This window comes from Hemitrygon akajei, chromosome 5, assembly GCF_048418815.1.
Source record: "Hemitrygon akajei chromosome 5, sHemAka1.3, whole genome shotgun sequence".
NCBI lineage: Eukaryota > Metazoa > Chordata > Chondrichthyes > Myliobatiformes > Dasyatidae > Hemitrygon > Hemitrygon akajei.
The window spans coordinates 139,150,844-139,170,562 of record NC_133128.1 but is presented as its reverse complement, the minus strand read 5'-3'; the positions used below and the strand labels follow the sequence as shown (position 1 = coordinate 139,170,562).

The 19,719-nt window shown below is 45.0% G+C and overlaps 1 protein-coding gene across 2 annotated transcripts in view; it reads right to left on the bottom strand.

Annotated features, from left to right (window-relative positions):
• Nucleotides 1–7,110: 7,110 nt before the first annotated feature.
• asb18 (ankyrin repeat and SOCS box containing 18) overlaps nt 7,111–19,719 on the bottom strand; it is a 69,700-nt gene continuing 57,091 nt past the window's right edge. For both annotated transcript variants that reach the window (XM_073046644.1, XM_073046643.1), the window contains exons 4-5: nt 17,310–17,423; nt 7,111–10,562 (exon numbers count right to left, since the gene is read on the bottom strand). In XM_073046644.1, coding sequence (XP_072902745.1) covers nt 10,377–10,562; nt 17,310–17,423 — 300 coding nt within the window. In that variant the 3' untranslated portion in view covers nt 7,111–10,376. The remainder of the gene's footprint in view (nt 10,563–17,309; nt 17,424–19,719) is intronic.

Here is a 19,719-nt window from a genome sequence, read left to right as displayed (position 1 = left end):
TCACATTTTCCTGAAACTTGCAACGTTCCGTCTGTCACGTGGGACAGCATTGCCCCTGATGATTGGTCGAGATGGAGGAGAGGGGGCGTGATCTCTCCGCGGTCCCACCCAGCGCAGCAACCCTTCGGTACTGCATTTATTGTATGATATTCCCCTTGTTCCCTCCCCACCCCCACAACACTTTTTTTAATGTCTCTGTACCGTTAACGAAAACCGGGGCCTTTAGACAGAAAATGCAAACACTTAATTGCACTGAAAACTTTAATGCAACAGTAAGTGCACTATTAGGGATCTGAGGCAGACCACTCGTCCCATCTCTGCGTGGCAGCTCTTTGAAACATATTTCTACTGAAAGCTCCTTTTCACCAGTATCCCAGAACATACTGTATTGGCGTCTATATTCATATGCACGATTTTCAGCAGATCCATAACGTATTGTTTTTATAGGATCTTGTACTCTTCCCAACAATTGATGTGATTTCAGAGTGAATCTATGCCGAAAGTGGCGGGGAGATTTAACCACCGTCTCAGTACAAACTTCTACAGTTACACAGTCCTTGTGGCAAATGTGTTGCGTCCCGACATCCTTTCCATCAAAATATACACACGTTCTTGGAGGAATGAAAGGCTGGGAGAAGGGTGCCGACAGCACCTCAGGAATTGTAGTTTAAAGCGCGAAAGTGTTTAGGCCTCCAGAGCGGCTTGCAACTACAACTCCCGTCATGCCCTGTAATGGAAGCGCATGCGGTTTACGTAAACTCGCGTGCAGGTTCCAGATTGGGATTGATTCAGTACTAATCCAATTGCTTCAACAACTGCAAAAAACTATTTGATCCATTAAATAGTTGTGCGGTATGACATGTGTCCACGCTAAGCAATTCGAAAGCATAAACTCCTTTAAAAACACACACACACACACACACACACACACACACACACACACACACACACACACACACACACACACACACACACACACACACACACACACACACACACACACACGATTTGCAGTAGTTTTCAGTTAAATGGACAATAACCATAAATTAATGGGAATGGATTATACCGTTCAGTCTATGTGTTGAACGGGTTTGAGTCTTTTAGACATGGCTGTGTCACCCCATCACCTTCTGGCTCAGGGTACGTGAAGGATGGTGGTCCTCGTTCTCTTGTGTTTGGCTTGTCCGGGACTCGCTCACAGACAGTTTCGGTCCCCAAAACAACACAGAGAGGGACACAGGGGTGATCAGCTGCTGGCGCCGGGTTTTGCATTTAGAGAGCGTCCTGCCTTATTACCCCGGTTATTTACAACCTGCCACTCGCGATCATTGCAGCATTACCGCGGCTCTGTTTGCGGCCGTTTGGGGGGGAAATAAACGTGTTGGGATAATTGTATTTAGGGGCGAGGAGACCAATTGTCAGTCTGCAGAGCTGGAAGAGAAGAATTGGCCCAGTGTCCGGGAATATCGGGATTACAAAGAGCTTGTTGTGCGTGAAGTACAGGCATCAGACACACCAATTTGCGAGACGCGGCCCACTGAAGGTCTGAGTTAAACTTTTATTCATAGCGTTTTTAACTGAAAGATAGAAAAGACTCCATGGGGTTCTAAATCAGCCGCTGGCCAACTTTGAAATCAGTGCCCAGCAATTATGTAAACGAGTTATTCACCAACATGATTGCGTTAAATCGATACGGGCTGCTCTTTTACAATGCGAATCTCTCGAGGCTCCCAGAATAAGTAGGCATTTACTCCTGGATTAAAAAGTAAAACACACAACCCGACAAAAATGGTAAGAAATGAACGCCGGCTTTCATTTAGTTTTACACAATCCGGTCCCGATTTAAAATCGTTTAAATAATAAACATGACAGAGAGAAGAATGCCCGAGCCCCGAGTCTTTCAGAAAAGAGAACCGACGGAAAGAATATGTGAAAGGTGAAGAAAAGTGGGCGTGATAATTAAAAAAACGACCTGCTCTTTCGGCAAATCAAAAGCGAAAATACTGGAGAAATAAAGGACCAGTTAAGAGTGAAGATTAGAAATATATGGGTAGGACTTCGCTGAGTTTGGAAAAAATAGATACAGACTGTGACTTGGGAGGGAATTGGCTGAGATTCCCAAGATACAGACTGTGGCATGGGAGGGATTTGGCCGAGAAAACGAGCAGAGGGAAAGATTGTGAAGGATAGAGAACGGTCGGGCTGTCAAGGACGGGGGTGGTGGGGGGGGGGGGGAGGGAGGCAAACTCAGATATAAGAAAACGTCAGTTTAACTACCCCCTTTCCCGGCACACTGGCACCTTCAGACTCTGGTGAATTTGGGAGAAAGACACCAATGAGTTCGGGCTATCAAACTCATTTAGCGCGAAATTCGATTTGATTACATTCCCTGAAACGCTGGTCAAAATGGGGGCATTTCTAAAATTCCATCTGTTCCATCACATGGTTATTGATTTCAGTCCTGCACTTTAAGAAATTTCACAGAGCCAGGAGCCTATTGAACTATGATTAACAAAGTAAACATTGGCGGCCAAATGAAACGGGAGATGAAATACCAGTCTCGGTCTAAAATATCAGAAAGTCAAAATGTCGGGAAAGTGCGTCTGTAAAATTGCAAAAGGTGGATTATCTTAAAATACAATATAGCCAAGAAGGGTGATCGTTTAGTAATGAAACGGAGCCTCACATTGAACACAACCTCAATGTATCGGCTCTCTTGGTAGAGCCCCTTTCTCCCGGCCGGCGATCCAGCGGGTGTGATCGAGGCACCAGGCCACTAATGATAGGGGTGGAGTCTCTCGGTAATTCAGATCACGGAGTGATCAGGCAGAATGGGAGAACGAGTCTGTCAAAGTGTGGGATTCAGGGGTTTGACAGTATACTTATGGCTTCTCATTATTTTGTCACTAACCATTCTTACAGGGGCTAGCTTGAAAAAAAAACCTCAAACTCATTTTCTCTCTCTGTCTCTCTTAGCCATCCCACCCCCTGTTCGGACAACGGCCCCCTCCCCAACTCTGGGAATTGTTTAATCTACAATCGGGCCTTTTATTTAATCAGTTCCTTTGGACAAGTCTTGCGTCGTTCGGGCGCATCAGCCGGAGAGCGTAGCGCGGACCAAGTGTAGATCCCTGCCGTTTGTATGCATTTTTAGTGACATCCGAAGGTTCCCTTCCGAACAGCGAGAAGAAATTGGGCAATCATATATAAGCAGAAATCATAATTTTTTTGTTTTCCAAGTCAGAAGGTCAATCGGACCAACGGGTTTGTTCCGGCTCTTTGAAACTATCCCTTCCTCCACATCCTCCTCTCCCATTACATATCCAAGTTGCGCTCCTGCAAGTTTTTACTGAATCTGCTGCCAAGGCGTTTGTTAGACCGAGAAGGCCCTTAACTTGATGCCTTTTTTGTCAATGAGGTTATCTGATCCAATGAATAATGTCGAATATCTCCGCCAACAAGGTATCGTGTTTATCAGAAATAAACGAACCGATTATCGGCGAAAGTTGTTGACGGATGTCAGTGATTCCGCGGAAAGACGAAGTATTGTGGATGGGCAACAAAGTGCCTTTGGTGACGATACTGTCAACTGTGGTTTGGGATGAGGAGTGTTTGTATCGGTATAGGGAAGGGGAGAGGGTTAGGGGCAGGGCGGGGTGCGGTCTCGATGGTAAGAATGATAGGGAGGGGGGGGGAAATCAAGGGATGTGCCCGACGGGCGGATGAACTCCGAAGAGATCAGATATCGAGCCATCCTCTGCTCTAAAAGCCGCCCGCCTTGAATCTGCCACTGGGCATTATTTCTCTGCAAGGAATGCGATTTCCAGTCCCCCCCGCCCCCCCGTGACCTCTGAAGGACACTCCAAACTCGTCTCCGTTAAATTAAAAGCCAACTCATTGTTAAGATTACGGTTTTAATGTTATTTTATGAAATACAATTATTAAGAACACTTCGATGCGTTCCTTGGAGATTCATTGCGAACTGACCCATTCGCCTGTTTCAGGTCAATTAGAAAACGCAACAGTCGAACTAATTAGCGATCTCTGCCGATTGGGAGGAAGAAGTCATTAAATCGATTATTGCAAATCAGGCAGACTCAGATTTAAGTGAGAAATTGGCGCGATTACATGACAAACAAACCATAAAATAAGGGGTGAGGGAGCGCGAGATAAGAGAAAGAAACTGTTTCCGCGCGTTTTACTCGCTGTTTCCAACAATCGTCGGAGTTTGAGCGGCAACGAGTGGCAATCACTATAAAAGTTGTGAATTTGTCACCACAGTGCGAGACGGGCCACTTTATCTCACAGCGGGCCGGCAGCCTGGCGTTTCATGTGTCCAATGAAACCTTTAATCTGGGATTGAAATTGTGGGTTGCCTTTATCTAATTTCTACAGTTCATTGTTTTCGAAGATCAGAGCTATGCTAATCCCACAGACAGCTATAAAGGGAGCAATCCTGGGGAATGCCGAGGGGTAGGAGACAGTGGGGTATCGCGATCCTTCCTGTTTAAACATATAATGCAATGAAGAGAGCGGTGCGTCACACACTTGTTCCAACACTACTTATCTTTTACAGCAATTCGGCTTCCTTCTCCAAATATTTCTGGCCCACGATCTGATCTACATTTCAGAGCATCGGAGACCCTTCCCTTCATTGACGTAGAGGGATAGTGACTGGAAACAAAGCTACGCACTGATTACCCTAATGAAGGGCCTTGGCCCGAAACGTCCCCTCCACAGATGCTGACTGACCTGCTGAGTTCCTCGAGCATTTTTATGTGTATTACTCTGGATTTCTAGCACCTGCAGAATCTCTTGTGTTCATATACTAATTATTATTATACTTTCAGGAATACATTTTATTTTGAAACAGTAAGTAAAGATTCCTTAATACTTATTAACGTTTGAAGGACAAACCGCCGTAAAATGGTTCTTCTCTGTTATACCGAGTGGGACATCGCGTGAAAGTACAGAGACGTCTTAACAAAAGGACAAGATGTTACTCTTAGATTTTTTTCCTGTTTAGATCATGATTCCAATACCTTACCGGTGTTTATATGTGTGTGCTGTGTCTGTTGTATCTGAGGACAGATGTTACGAACAGATGTGCTGTCTGCACACACCAACTTTGCAGATGTTTTCTTCCTCGTGAGGAGTGTTTCTCAGTTTAACACACGGCATGGGCTCACCTACTCATTTAAAAGTCTTTAGTAATACGTGGCAGTAAATGACAAAGTTGTGCACGCTAACATTATAAAGGGAAAGATGCATCAGGTTTAAAAACGACACTTGTTTAAAAAAAAATCCCAAAGCTGTTAGAGTGGGCATTAAAATGTAACAAAGTTGCCCGGTACACTACGGCTACAGTGAATTCAACACACTTAAACATCTGCAAAACATCTGTAAGAACCGGGCTGAGCTTTGATCAAACAAATTCCTAAACCGGCCGACCCCCTATAATCAGCGAATTGCAAAACAATTACATTTGTTATAGTCTGAAAGGACGCCGAGAAAACATGCCCTGCATTCAACTTTAAAGAGGGGGAATGAAACGAGGAGTGAAATTCACGCCAATCAATCAACCCGTCCCGTAAAGTGCAAGCAGTCAGTACGTGACCATTTTGCCACAGAGCCCGTCCCGCTGAGATTCTGCAACTGACGCACACAATTTACGTTCCTCGTAAATATCACCGGCTTAGTGTTTTTTTAAACATAAATCGACCGAGTGAATTTGGGAGGCGCTCAGCGTGTTTAAAAACACGCGGCGATATTGTTGAATACAGTTACCACGAGCCTCAAACTCAATTGTCCCCTTCTGAAGTTGTCACCAGCCACAGATCGCTTCGGTATTTGAATGGCCTTGGTCAACTCTTGCGAAACGAGTTCGATTTCCACAGGTTAAAGCATGCAATGAACTTTTCGGAGCCGATTTATATTACAGGTCGTTTCCCCACCCCTCAACCCCCACCACCCTTTATCGCCTCTCCAGCCACCTACCTGTTACTGCTAGCAGAGACTAGGATTGCAATTGGGTGGGGTGGGGGGGGGGGTGAGGGTGAAAAGTTATAGAAAAGTCATCTGTTACCCCATATCCCACGGTCTCCCCCAACCCCGAGGGAGGGAGTGAGGAAAAGAATTATTACTATCAGAACCGTCCAGAGAGATTAAGCCCTAACACGGCAGTCTCCATATATATATACGTTTATAATACCTCATACATGTTCCATATTATATATATCATATATCGATGAGAGGTATTTAATTATATATATAGCACACACTAATCTATCTGTCTATCGAATATAAATGATACCTCACGTCAATGGAAAATGGTGGCGTTTTCCCCTGATCCCTGACATCAGGGCTGTACTCGTGCCTCAACCCTTGCTGAATGTGGGAGAGTTGCGGAAAGATCCCATAGTAACAATAAAATGTAACTAGAAGAACGGATTGGAAATAAGGGAGAGGTTTTTATGCGGGGCAAGGGAGCGAGTACAATGCCATTCTCAGAGGCTGTGGCTTTGGCGTGTGAAGGAGTTCCTGTGATAGCTGGGCGGACCCGCGTACGGGGGAGATTCGGTCTGACGATTCAGTCTGAAATTCGGACTTCACCTTCAGACCAAGGGCAAAGAATGCAATATATCATGGGCTCCTGGCCTTTGTTTGAGGACATTGCTCAGGAATCAGTACAACGTGTAGGATGGGTTCATTGATTGCTTATCAGCTGCCGTCCGGTCCCTGCATTATTGCCGGGGAATGCTGGTCCAGGCTTATAATCATACCCCTCCCCCACGTCCCCATCTCCCCGCTGCCTCCATCTCCCAGCACCAAAGGCTATTGCCCCAATGGTTAGCAATACGTGGAGTGTTGCCTGTGCCCCCCCCCCACAACCACGCCGCCGCCACACTCTCGTCTAGATAGTCGATTTATATCACACGCGAATTAATTCAAGTTTTCTGCAGAATATAGTACAAACTCCCAAGTTGAGCATTACCTTTTTAAAAGCTGTGGTACAATCAGGCTGAGACATTTTAAATGCAGTGTTATTCAATTACATTTGACGGATTGAAACACATAGACTCGATATATTACCATGAAATGAGTCATGGGTCATTTAAAAAGTGAATTTAATCGCACAGTCATTAGACAAATAGTATACCAGACACTTTTGAAATTGTAAATCATTACCCCAAACGCATCAATATATGAACTGGAGTCTTAATGATTTATGATAACATTATAAAATGTTCAAGGAGAATATGTTTTTTTCTCATCAAAATTTCTCTCTCAAAATATTTGTAATTTGCTGCATTCTGTGTAATACGAAAATGTTACATTAATGCTAATGCATTTTAAATTGACAAAGTGTTTTGCCTCTTGTTTGGTATGTTAAATGTTATTAGAAAGACGAGGTTGTGATGACAAAATAGATTTTTTAAAAAATATATAAAACTGTCCGCCGATCCGTGTCATTAGCAAACCCCTGTACCAATTAAACACATTGTCTTGTTAATGTCTCCTGTTTTGATGTTTTTTTTTGGAGAATATGTGCATAAGCTCTTTACCGGAAGAATCTGCTTGTAATCGGGGAAAACATTAAGGGCAAAACGTAAACCTGTTGGCACAACAAATGCGAGGAGGGTGTCTTCTCGAGACATGCCCTCAGCGACCAGGGGACGCGAGTGTCACTCCGAACGTGGAGGGGGAGCCGGTGGAAGTTGGATACTTCCCACGGGTCTTAAAGCGGTGTTGATACTGTCAAGAAGTGTGACGTTCGTTTCCCGGCTCGTTCACCCCGAGTATTATGCGAGCCAAATTTCCTTGAAACATGCAAACCGAGGATCGACTCAGCCGGTTTATTGTAACCGCTGCCGTTTCTGTATCGTATTGTGCTGTCAATAATGTCTGAATTTCAGAGAGAGGGAATTGCATTGGAAATCCGTCATTGTGAGACATACGCCACCATTTAATCCCTTCAATATCTACATCTAACTGGAATCACTTCCGTTGCCATCTGTTACCAAGTCGTGCCCGAAGTCCGCTGCATAATATGGTACGTGTTCAGGGAAATTCTGCCTTATTCCAAGGGATCCGGACAGATCACTGCAACGTGACAAGAATGAAATATCTCTCCAGTTCCTGAAATAAGGTAGCAAGTATCCTTTTTAATGCTGTGGATGACTTGGGCGCTGGTGGGGTTATCCCCACTCACGATGGTGCTGTCCTTCAAGAGTCATGACCAATGGCCAGCCGGCTTTCATTGTCAATCTTGTAGCACCATCGCCCCCTTCAGGACACACGGCACTCTGCAACGAGACCATCTGACCAGAGGAGCAGGGACAAGCTGACCCCATTAGGAAGGGAGCCGTCTCTCACATCAGGGCAACAATGAAGCGGGCCAGCAGAGGGCAGAAACAAGGAAACAAACTAGAATTCTTCTTAAACACAAGGGATTCTGCAGATGTTGTAAATTCAGAGAAACACACACACACACACACACAATGCTGGAGGAACTCAGCAGTTCAGGCAGCATCTATGGAGAGAAATAGGATAGGATTTTTCTTCTAAGGCAAAATACATTAGATAGCTTGTGGTGTTTGTAACCATACGTCAGCATGTTGTTCAGATATGCAAACCCACCATTGGAAGGTTACCTTGGAAAAGATGTTGGGAAATTACTTTGGATGTTGATGCTTTGACTAATCATAGACAGGCATATGCAATTCACATATATATGCACGTACAATATACACTTTACTCACACTGCAGCCTACCTCCCGATATTACTGTTGTTTAACTTCATGTTTGTTAAAGTGGCACAAAGACTCCCCTTCCCAACAAACCTCAAGTTCTCTCATCAGTGCAGGAGATTCCTCAGCCAACCACGTTTGTCCCGAAGCTTACTTTCAACATTTTCAACTCACCCACCAGAAGAAATGGTTTATTTCGATCAACACCCCTAACTCCTTTAATCATTATAAACAGCTACATTTCATCAGAGAGATTCCCTCAAAACTATGAAAATGGACAAGGGAGAGCCAGTGGATGTAGTGTACCTGGACTTCCAGAAAGCTTTTGATAAAGTCCCACATAGGAGATTAGTGGGCAAAATTAGGGCACATGGTATTGGGGGCAGAGTACTGACATGGATTGAAAATTGGCTGGCTGACAGGAAACAAAGAGTAGTGATTAACGGGTCCTCTTTCGGAATGGCAGGCTGTGACCAGTGGGGTACCGCAAAGTTCGGTGCTGGGACCGCAGCTGTTTACAATATACATTAATGATTTAGATGAAGGGATTAAAAGTAACATTAGCAAATTTGCTGATGACACAAAGCTGGGTGGCAGTGTGAAATGTCAGGAGGATGTTATGAGAATGTAGGGTGACTTGGACAGGTTGGGTGAGTGGGCAAATGTATGGCAGATGCAGTTTAACATGGATAAATGTGAGGTTATCCACTTTGGTGGCAAGAACAGGAAAGCAGATTACTATCTAAATGGAGTCAAGTTAGGAAAAGGGAAAGTACAACGAGATTTAGGTGTTCTTGTACATCAGTCAATGAAAGCAAGCATGCAGGTACAGCAGGCAGTGAAGAAAGCTAATGGCATACTGGCTTTTATAAGAAGAGGAATTGAGTATAGGAGTAAAGAGGTCCTTCTGCAGCTGTACAGGGCCCTGGTGAGACCCCACCTGGAGTATTGTGTGCAGTTTTGGTCTCCAAATTTGAGGAAGGACGTTCTTGCTATTGAGGGAGTGCAGCGTAGGTTCACAAGGTTAATTCCCGGAATGGCGGGACTATCATATGTTGAAAGATTGGAGCGACTGGGCTTGTATACACTGGAATTTAGAAGGATGAGAGGGGATCTGATTGAAACATATGATTATTAAGGGATTGGACACACTGGAGGCAGGAAGCATGTTCCCGCTGATGGGTGAGTCCAGAATTAGAGGCCACAGTTTAAAAATAAAGGGGAAGGCCATTTAGAACAGAGATGCGGAAAAACTTTTTCACCCAGGGAGTGGTGGATATGTGGAATGCTCTGCCCCAAAAGGCAGTGGAGGCCAAGTCTCTGGATGCATTCAAGAGAGAGTTAGATAGAGCTCTTATAGATAGCGGGGTCAAGGGATATGAGGAGAGGGCAGGAACGGGGTACTGATTGTGTATGATCAGCCATGATCACAGTGAATGGCGGTGCTGGCTAGAAGGGCTTAATGGCCTACTCCTGCACCTACTGTCTATTGTCTATTGTCTATTGTCCAGAGAGTATAGGCCCCAAGCCAAGTAGCCAGTGACACAGACTTCCTTTGGCTTTTGAACTTCTTGCAGTGCTTGCGTTGCAGTGAAGCAGAAGATGATAGACTGAGATCCAAAGGAGTTAATACACCAGGTCCTCTGGCTCCAGGAGAAGATATCCATGTAAGCACTTTGGGATTGGTAGCTGGGGAACGAGGGTGGAGCACTGCTTTCCAAACAGCTTCCTGGCAGCGAATCGGCACAGGTGTTGCAAGGAGCGGGGGCCAGAGGCTAAGGCAAAGAGGGACTCATAGAATGGCCGGTGCATCTAGAGAGCAGAGAAGAGTTAGCACTCACCTTGAGATCCATCACTCAGCGTAACCATGCCATTAAATGGAATGTGTTCTTCCAAATGGAGGGGGGGGGGGGGGTTAAGGGTAGGAGGCGGTGTCTAATGCAAGAGGTCACAGGTGAGAGGCAGAAGGTTTAGAAGGGATTTGAGGAGAAAATGTTTCATACAGGAAGCATGGTGGGGCACTTACGTGTTGGCACTTGTGGGCTGCCCCCAGCACATTGCCAGGTTGTGCTGGTTGTTAATGCCAAAGATGTATTTCGCTGTATGGTTTGACATACACCTGATAAATAAATGAATCCAAACCTCGTGCCATCCACTTTCTTGGTGAACCATTCTTAGTTCTACTACAGATGTAGCATTAGAATTCAGTAACCAAAAATACGCACCAAAAGATTGAGCAGAGGACTGTTTTCACCACAGATGAGTTTTTGGCAAGTTTATCAATCTGTGAAGGTGGCAGCATAGGTAAACAGGATGGTGAAGGCATTTGGGATGCCCGCTTTCATTGGCCATAATATTGCGTGTAAGGGTAAGGGATGTCAAGTTACATTTTTACAAAACTTTGGTTAAACCAGACCTGGAGATGTATGTTCAGTTCTGTCCACTACTCACTGAAACCTATCGAATATTGAAGTGTTGAGATAGAGTGGATGTGGAGAGGATGTTTCCTATAGTGGAGGAGTCCAGGACCACAGGGCACAGCCTCAGAATAGAGGGATGTCCATTAAGGACAGAGATGAGGAATGATTTCTTCAGCCAGATGGTGGTGAATCTGGGGAATTCATTGTCACGGATGGCTGTGGAGGCCAAGTCATTGGGGATATTTAAAGTGGAGGTTGAGGTTCTTGACCAGCTAGGGACTCAAAGGTTGAGAGGGATAATAATTAGCCACGATGGAATGTCGGAGCAGACTTGATGGTCAGAGAGGCCGAATTCTACTTCGATGTCTTATGGTCATTAGACCATAATTTGACCATTCTTATTAAAGAAGCAGGTGAGGGTTGCAGAGGAGATTTATCAGGATGGTGCTTGTGACATATTGTATCCATTAAGAGGTGAGGCTGTATTGGTTTTCTTTTGAATGGACGAGGCTGAAGGATAGCAGATAGTGCAGGTGGAGGTGTGCAAATCACAACATTACGGGTGTAAGGTGAAAGGTGGAAGGTTTCGAAGGGATCTGAGGGGAAATGTTGGATCAGACATGCATTGCCTGAGAGGTGGTGGAGGTGGAGACCCTCAAAACATTAAGAAACATCTATACAAACACTTGAATCATCAAGGCACAGGAAGCAACGGACCGAAAGCAATGGATGAGATAAGCAGAATGGTTAGTCTGGGCATTGTGGGCTGAAGGGCCTGTTTCATAGAACAGAACAGCACTGTATGGGACCTTAGGCTCATGATATTGTTTCATAAACCTACTCTACAATGAATCTGAAAGCCTTTCCTCCTACGCAGCCCGTAACCCACCACAGAGATGAGGAGGAATTTCTGTAGCCAGAGGATGGTGAATCTGTGGAATTCATTGCCACAGACAGCCATGGAGGCCAAGTCATTGGGGATATTTAAAATGGAGGTTGATAGGTTTCTGATTAGTAAGGTCCTCCAAGATTACAGGGAGAAGGTAGAAGAACGGGGTGGAGAGGGATAATAAATCAGTCACGATGCAATGGCAGAGCAGACTCGATGGGCTGAATGGTCTAATCTGCTCCTATGTCTTATGATTTTATGGTTACAGATGGAAAGTGAGCTAACCCTCCCACCTCCACCCCACAATGCCCCGAGTCCCACTCTGCACCATAATGTATTATAAGACCATAAGACATAGGAGCAGAATTAGGGGATTTGGCCCAACAGATCTGCTCCAGCGTTTCACATTGCTGGTCCATTTCCCTCTCAGCCCCAGTCTCCTGCCTTCTCCCTATATCCCTCCGTGCCCTGAATAAACAAGAATCTGTCAACGTCTGCCTTAAAAATAACCAATAACTTGGTTCCACAGTCACCTGAGGCAACAAATTCCACAGATTCACCACTATTTGGCTAAAGAAACTCCTCTTCATCTCCATTCTAATGGATGTTCATTTATCCTGAGGCTGTGTTGTCTGGTCTTAGACTTCCAAACTACTGGAAACATCCTCTCTACATCCACTCTACGGAGGCCTTTCAGAATTCAATAGGTTTCAATGGGATGCTCCCCTATCCTTGGTCCTGCAGCCCTTAAGGAGGCTTCCAGTCCAGATAAGTGAATGAAAATGTCAGGAATAGGATCCCCTATGAAGTTACTGCGGTCACCTTTAGCACAATTGCTGTAACATCACTCAAATACAAATCATTGTTCATTCGAGCAATCTTTAATCCTGCCTAGGTGAGTCCAACTAGTGCAAGGCAATGTGCTTTCATGCTTGCTGGAGAGAGGAACAATTCCACAATGACATGAGAAAGGTTTGATTGCAGTAGCACATTACTCGGGGATATACGATTGAAAGAGCACAGAGAAAATTTACAAGGATGATACCAGGACTTGACGGCCTGAGTTAAAGGGGAAGGTTGAACAGGTGGGAACTTTATTCCCTGATGCGTGGGAGAATGAGGGGGGGATCTGTTAGAGGTGTACAAAATTCTGAGAAGTGCAGACAGGGTAAATGCAAGCAGGTTCTTTCCACTGAGACTGGAAAAAGAGGTCATAGATTAAGGGTGAAAGGTGAAATATTGAAGGGAAACCTGAGGGGGAGCTTCTTCACTTAGAGGGTGGTGTCAGGGTGGAACTGACTGCCAGTGGAAGCAGGTGAAGGTGTATTTGATTTCAATATTTAAGAGAAATTTGGATAAATACATGGATGGGAGGGGAATGGAGGACTATGTTCCAGGTGCAAGTCGATGGGACTAGGCAGAGTAATAGTTCAGTATGGATTAGATGGGCTGAAGGTCCTGTTTCTGTGCTATAGTGCTCTGTGAGTCTATTACTCTGAATAATGAGTGGACATTGGGGAAGGAGAGTGGGAAGAGTAAACAACCAGTTCCAACACTTTCCACTGCCTCATGGAGTAAGTTGGGCTAACCTTCTCTACAGCGGAACGATCAGTGCATAACAAGTGGAAATCAGACAACTAACTTCAGTGTCTATATGTTTGTCAGCAATTAGGAAAGTTAAACCAGAGGAGTTAGTCTGAGACCTGTCAATTCATCACCGTGTATACAGGTTTTCATATGGGACACAGTTAGTACCCAGGTGAAAATATATTGGACACCTTTCTCCAGGAAACAGAAGGGGACCTGATAGAAGTCTTTAACATTACTGAGAGCTTGATAGAGGTTAGACACGGAGGAGTTTCCACTTGTGAAATAGTCCAAAACAAAAGACTCTTAACCTGAACTGGAGGGGGACTAACACCCTTGCGGGAAGGTTTGCTAGTGCTGCTCCGGGGGTTTAAACTAGATTTGCAGGGGGATGGGAACCAGAGCGTTAGTGCAGATAGTGAGGTGGAGGAGGATAACGGTCATGCGAGAACTGTAAGTATAGTGCGTGGAGTAAAGCCAGATCTAGCATATAAAGAGGCTTTGAGAAAAGAGAAACAGAATAAAGGGTGTAAAGGTAGTAAGGTAGAAGGGCTAAAGTGTGTGTACTTCAATGCAAGAAGCATCAGGAACAAAGGTGATGAACTGAGAGCTTGGATACATACATGGAATTATGATGTAGTGGCCACTACAGAGACTTGGCCAGCACCAGGGCAGGAATGGATTCTCAATATTCCTGGATTTCAGTGCTTTAAAAGGGGTAGAGATGGGGGGAAGGGGAGGAGGGGTGGCATTACTGGTCAGGGATACTATTACAGCTACAGAAAGGGTGGGTAATGTAGCAGGATCCTCTTTTGAGTCAGTATGGGTGGAAGTCAGGAACAGGAAGGGAGCAGTTACTCTACTGGGGGTATTCTATAGGCCCCCTGGTAGCAGCAGAGATACCAAGGAGCAGATTGGGAGGCAGATTTTGGAAAGATGCAAAAATAACAGGGTTGTTATCACGGGTGACTTAACGTCCCTAATATTGATTGGCAACTGATTAGTTCCAATAGTTTAGATGCGGCAGAGTTTGTTAAGTGTGTCCAGGACGGATTCTTGTTATGGTATGTTGACAGGCCGACTAGGGGGAATGCCATACTAGATCTAGTATTAGGTAACGAACTGGGTCAGGTCACAGATCTGTCAGTGGGTGAGCATCTGGGGGACAGTGACCACTGCTCCCTGGCCTTCAGCATTATCATGGAAAAGGATAGAATCAGAGAGGACAGGACACGTGGTCGATGTTTAGGGATCTCTTGCAGGATGTTAGGGATAAATTTGTCCCGGTGAGGAAGATAAAGAATGGTAGGGTGAAGGAACCATGGGTGACAAGTGAGGTGGAAAATCTAGTCAGGTGGAAGAAGGCAGCATACATGAGGTTTAGGAAGCAAGGATCAGATGGGTCTATTGAGGAATATAGGGTAGCAAGAAAGGAACTTAAAAGGGGATGAGGAGAGCAAGAAGGGGGCATGAGAAGGCCTTGGCGACTAGGGTAAAGGAAATCACCAAGGCATTCTTCAGTTTTCTGAAGAACAAAAGGATGACAGGAGTGAAGATAGGACCAATTAGAGATAAAGGTGGGAAGATGTGCTAGGAGGCTGTGGAAGTGAGCGAGGTCCTCAGTGAATACTTCTCTTCTGTATTCACCAATGAGAGGGAACTTGATGACGGTGAGGACAATATGAGTGAGGTTGAAGTTCTGGAGCATGTTGATATTAAGGGAGAGGAGGTGTTGGAGTTGTTAAAATACATTAGGATGGATAAGTCCTTGGGGCCTGACGGAATATTCCCCAGGCTGCTCCATGAGGTGAGGGAAGAGATTGCTGAGCCTCTGGCTAGGATCTTTATGTCCTCAATGTCCACGGGAATGGTACCGGAGGATTGGAGGGAGGCGAATGTTGTCCCCTTGTTCAAAAAAAGGTAGTAGGGATAGTCCGGGTAATTATAGACCAGTGAGCCTTATGTCTGTGGTGGGAAAGCTGTTGGAAAAGATTCTTAGAGATAGGATCTATGGGCATTTAGAGAATCATGGTCTGATCAGGGACAGTCAGCATGGTTTTGTGAAGGGCAGATCGTGCCTAACAAGCCTGATAGAGTTCTTTGAGGAGGTGACCAGGCATATAGATGAGGGTAGTGTACTGGATGTGATCTACATGGATTTTAGTAAGGCATTTGACAAGGTTCCACATGGTAGGCTTATTCAGAAAGTCAGAAGGCATGGGATCCAGGGAAGTTTGGCCAGGTGGATTCAGAATTGGCTTGCCTGCAGAAAGCAGAGGGTCGTGGTGGAGGGAGTACATTTGGATTGGAGGGTTGTGACTAGCGGTGTCCCACAAGGATTGGTTCTGGGACCTCTATTTCTCGTGATTTTTATTAACAACCTGGATGTGGGGGTAGAAGGATGGGTTGGCAAGTTTGCAGACAACACAAAGGTTGGTGGTGTTGTAGATAGTGTAGAGGATTGTCGAAGATTGCAGAGAGACATTGATAGGATGCAGAAGTGGGCTGAGAAGTGGCAGATGGAGTTCAACCCAGAGAAGTGTGAGGTGGTACACTTTGGAAGGACAAACTCCAAGGCAGAGTACAAAGTAAACGGCAGGATACTTGGTAGTGTGGAGGAGCAGAGGGATCTGGGGATACATGTCCACAGATCTCTGAAAGTTGCCTCACATGTAGATAGGGTAGTTAAGAAAGCTTATGGGGTGTTAGCTTTCATAAATCGAGGGATAGAGTTTAAGAGTCACAAGGTAATGATGCAGCTCTATAAAACTCTGGTTAGGCCACATTTGGAGTATTATGTCCAGTTCTGGTCGCATCACTATAGGAAGGATGTGGAAGCATTGGAAAGGGTACAGAGGAGATTTACTAGGATACTGCCTGGTTTAGAGAGTATGGATTATGATCAGAGATTAAGGGAGCTCGGGCTTCACTCTCTGGAGAGAAGGAGGATGAAAGGAGACATGATGTACAAGATATTAAGAGGAATAGATAGAGTGGACAGCCAGTGCCTCTTCCCCAGGGCACCACTGCTCAGTACAAGAGGACATGGCTTTAAGGTAAGGGGAGGGAAGTTCAAGGGGGATATTACAGGAAGTTTTTTTACTCAGAGAGTGGTTGGTGTGTGGAATACACTGCCTGAGTCAGTGGTGGAGGCAGATACACTAGTGAAATTTAAGAGACTACTAGACAGGTATATGGAGGAATTTAAGGTGGGGGGTTATATGTGAGGCAGGGTTTAAGGGTTGGCACAACATTGTGGGCCGAAGGGCCTGTAATGCGTTGTACTATTCTATGTTCTATGTTAAGTATGAGATACTCTCCAGCGAATTTGTTGCTGTATTTTAGGAGAAACCTGTTTAGTTCCGCAGTGAAGAAATGGAGAACTGTTGCTGAGGCACGTTGCATGGAAAGTTTTGCGGGAGTTGGATAAATATATGATAAATGAAGGCAGGTGGGTGATATAAAGCAAGATGCAAGAGGCTAAACTGCCGGAACGAAAGTGAGAGGTCTATTTGGGTATTGTACGTTCTGGGTAATGATATGGATTAACAGTGTTGATAAAAAATCATGTATAATTCTTGTAAACCATTGGTTCAAACACAAAGGTGTGATTTCCTTCATGCTGTGCTGTAAGATTCAGTATTTTTCACCAGAATGGTATACCTGAAATATTTCCTCTGGGACAGCTTCCATCCACTCTTCTGTGACCTGAATTTGTTGGTAGGAGTTAAACAAGACTTCGACAGTTTTGGGAGAATCCGCACAACTTTTCAGCACCTGGAAGGAAAACAAGTTCCTGAGTGTTTGTAAACAAAATCAACCCTTGCTTTGATCCGAACTCATGCATCGTCCTTCACATCTTTGGTGTTCTGTGAGACAACGATGATAGCACTTCGCCAGAGAGGCTCCTCTGCATTCCCTCCTCTTGGATACAGTGTCCATGGGGAACATCAACCACTCAGTTCCTTCTGGATGGAGGCAGAGAAGTGAGCAACTATTTGACCATGGTATATCAGACTGCTGTATCTGAGGCTCACAGAGACTGTTTTGCCGCCTTTGAGCCAGATAGTTCAAGCTCCCTATTCGGTCATTTGCCTGACAAAAGGCGGACGTATAAAACTTTGATGGTCCATAATCCTGATGATTTGACATTAGCCTCGTCAGGTGATATCAACACATACCCTTCCAACTCACTATGACCCCATACCCCTCTCTCCCCTTCAGCTCACTGGGTCCTCCATTTAAACTGGTTTTACCCATAACCCTTTAATCTTCCTGGGTTCACAGTATAACACATAAAAACTGTAATAAAAGTGTGTCACAATATTACAGTCTGCCCAGCACAATACCTGCTGATTTGATTTGACGCACACACATTTCACTGTCTCTTTCGATGCACACTTGAAAAACAAAGCTAATCTTATAAACGGAAATAGCATCAACAGTCCAGAAAACCGGTCGCGAAGGCTCTGAGTGTGCTGGATTACCTGAGTTTCACTTAGAATTCTGCCCACTGTGTCCCTCAGATTGAGCGGTATCCTTTGTTGTTCCGACCTCATGTTGAAACGTTCCAAACACCTTCGCTGCCTCAAGGCAACTTAAGGTGCCAAGAGAGGGGTTACTACAGTAATACAGGCCCTTCCCCAGGATATGGACACATGATTTATGGACGGAGCATTTGGGAGACCAGTGGGATGGATTTGCCAAGTACTTTGGGGTCTGCAGCCATCTGCTGCCAATTGGGAATGGGCATTTCAGAACCAGAATCAAGTTTAGTATCACTGGCGTATGTCGTGAGATTTGCTTTGTGGCAGCAGCACATTGCAATCATCATCATTATTAAGTATCGTGTCGTAAGATGTGGGCGATCTTGGTCTCATGATCACGATCGTTGTGGCAAACGTTTGCCATTGCCCTTTTCTGGCTAGAGTCTTTACAAGACGGGTGACCTCAACCATTATCAATACTCTTCAGAGGTTGTCTGCCTGGCATCCGAGGTCAGATAACCAGGATTTGTGACATGCACCAGATGCTCATACGACCATCCACAATCTGCTCCCATGGCTTCGCATGACCCTGATTGGTGGGGGCGAGGGGTCACCTTGCCCAAGGGTGAGCTGCAGGCCAGTGGAGAGACATATTTCTACCCCACCACCCAACATTGCAATACATAATAATAAAAGTTATAAGTTACAAAAGGTAAATATAAAAAAGGAAAACTAAATTAAATGAGTAGTGAAAAAAGAGAGGAAATAATACTGATGTAGTGTTCATGGGTTCATTGTCCATTCAGAAATCTGATGGCAGAGGGGAAGAAGCTGTACCCTATACACTTCCCAACACTGTTTTCTATCTGCCACTTCTTTGCCCTTTCTCCTTCTGTAACCTCTCTACTACCTCAACACTACCTGCCCCTCCACCTACAGTACCTTTGTATCATTTGCAAACTTGGCCACGAAGCCATCAATTCTGTCATCCAAATCATTGAAAAAAAGCAGTCCCAACGCAGGCCCCTGTGGAACTCTCGTCACTGGCTGCCAACCAGAAAAGGCTCCATTTACTTTTACTTTATTGTCACCAAGCAATTGATACTAGAGCATACAATCATCACAGCGATATTTGTTTCTGCGCTTTGCGTTCCCTGGAGTACAAATCAAAGTAAATATAATAAAAATTTAAATTATAAATCATAATTAGAAAATAGAAGAGGGAAAGTAAGGTACTGCAAGTCAGTTCCGGATATTTGGAAGGTACAGCTCAGATCCAGGTCAGGATCTGTTCAGCAGTCTTATCGCAGTTGGAAAGAAGCTGTTCCCAAATCTGGCCGTATGAATCTTCATGCTCCTGAACCTTCTCCCGGAGGGAAGAGGGACAAAAAGTGTGTTGGCTGGGTGCGTCGTGTCCTTGATTATCCTGGCAGCACTGCTCCGACAGCGTGTGGTGTAAAGTGAGTCCAAGGATGGAAGATTGGTTTGTGTGATGTGCTGGGCTATGTTTACGATCTTCTGCAGCTTCTTCCGGTCTTGGACAGGACAACTTCCACACCAGGTTGTGATGCACCCTAAAAGAATGC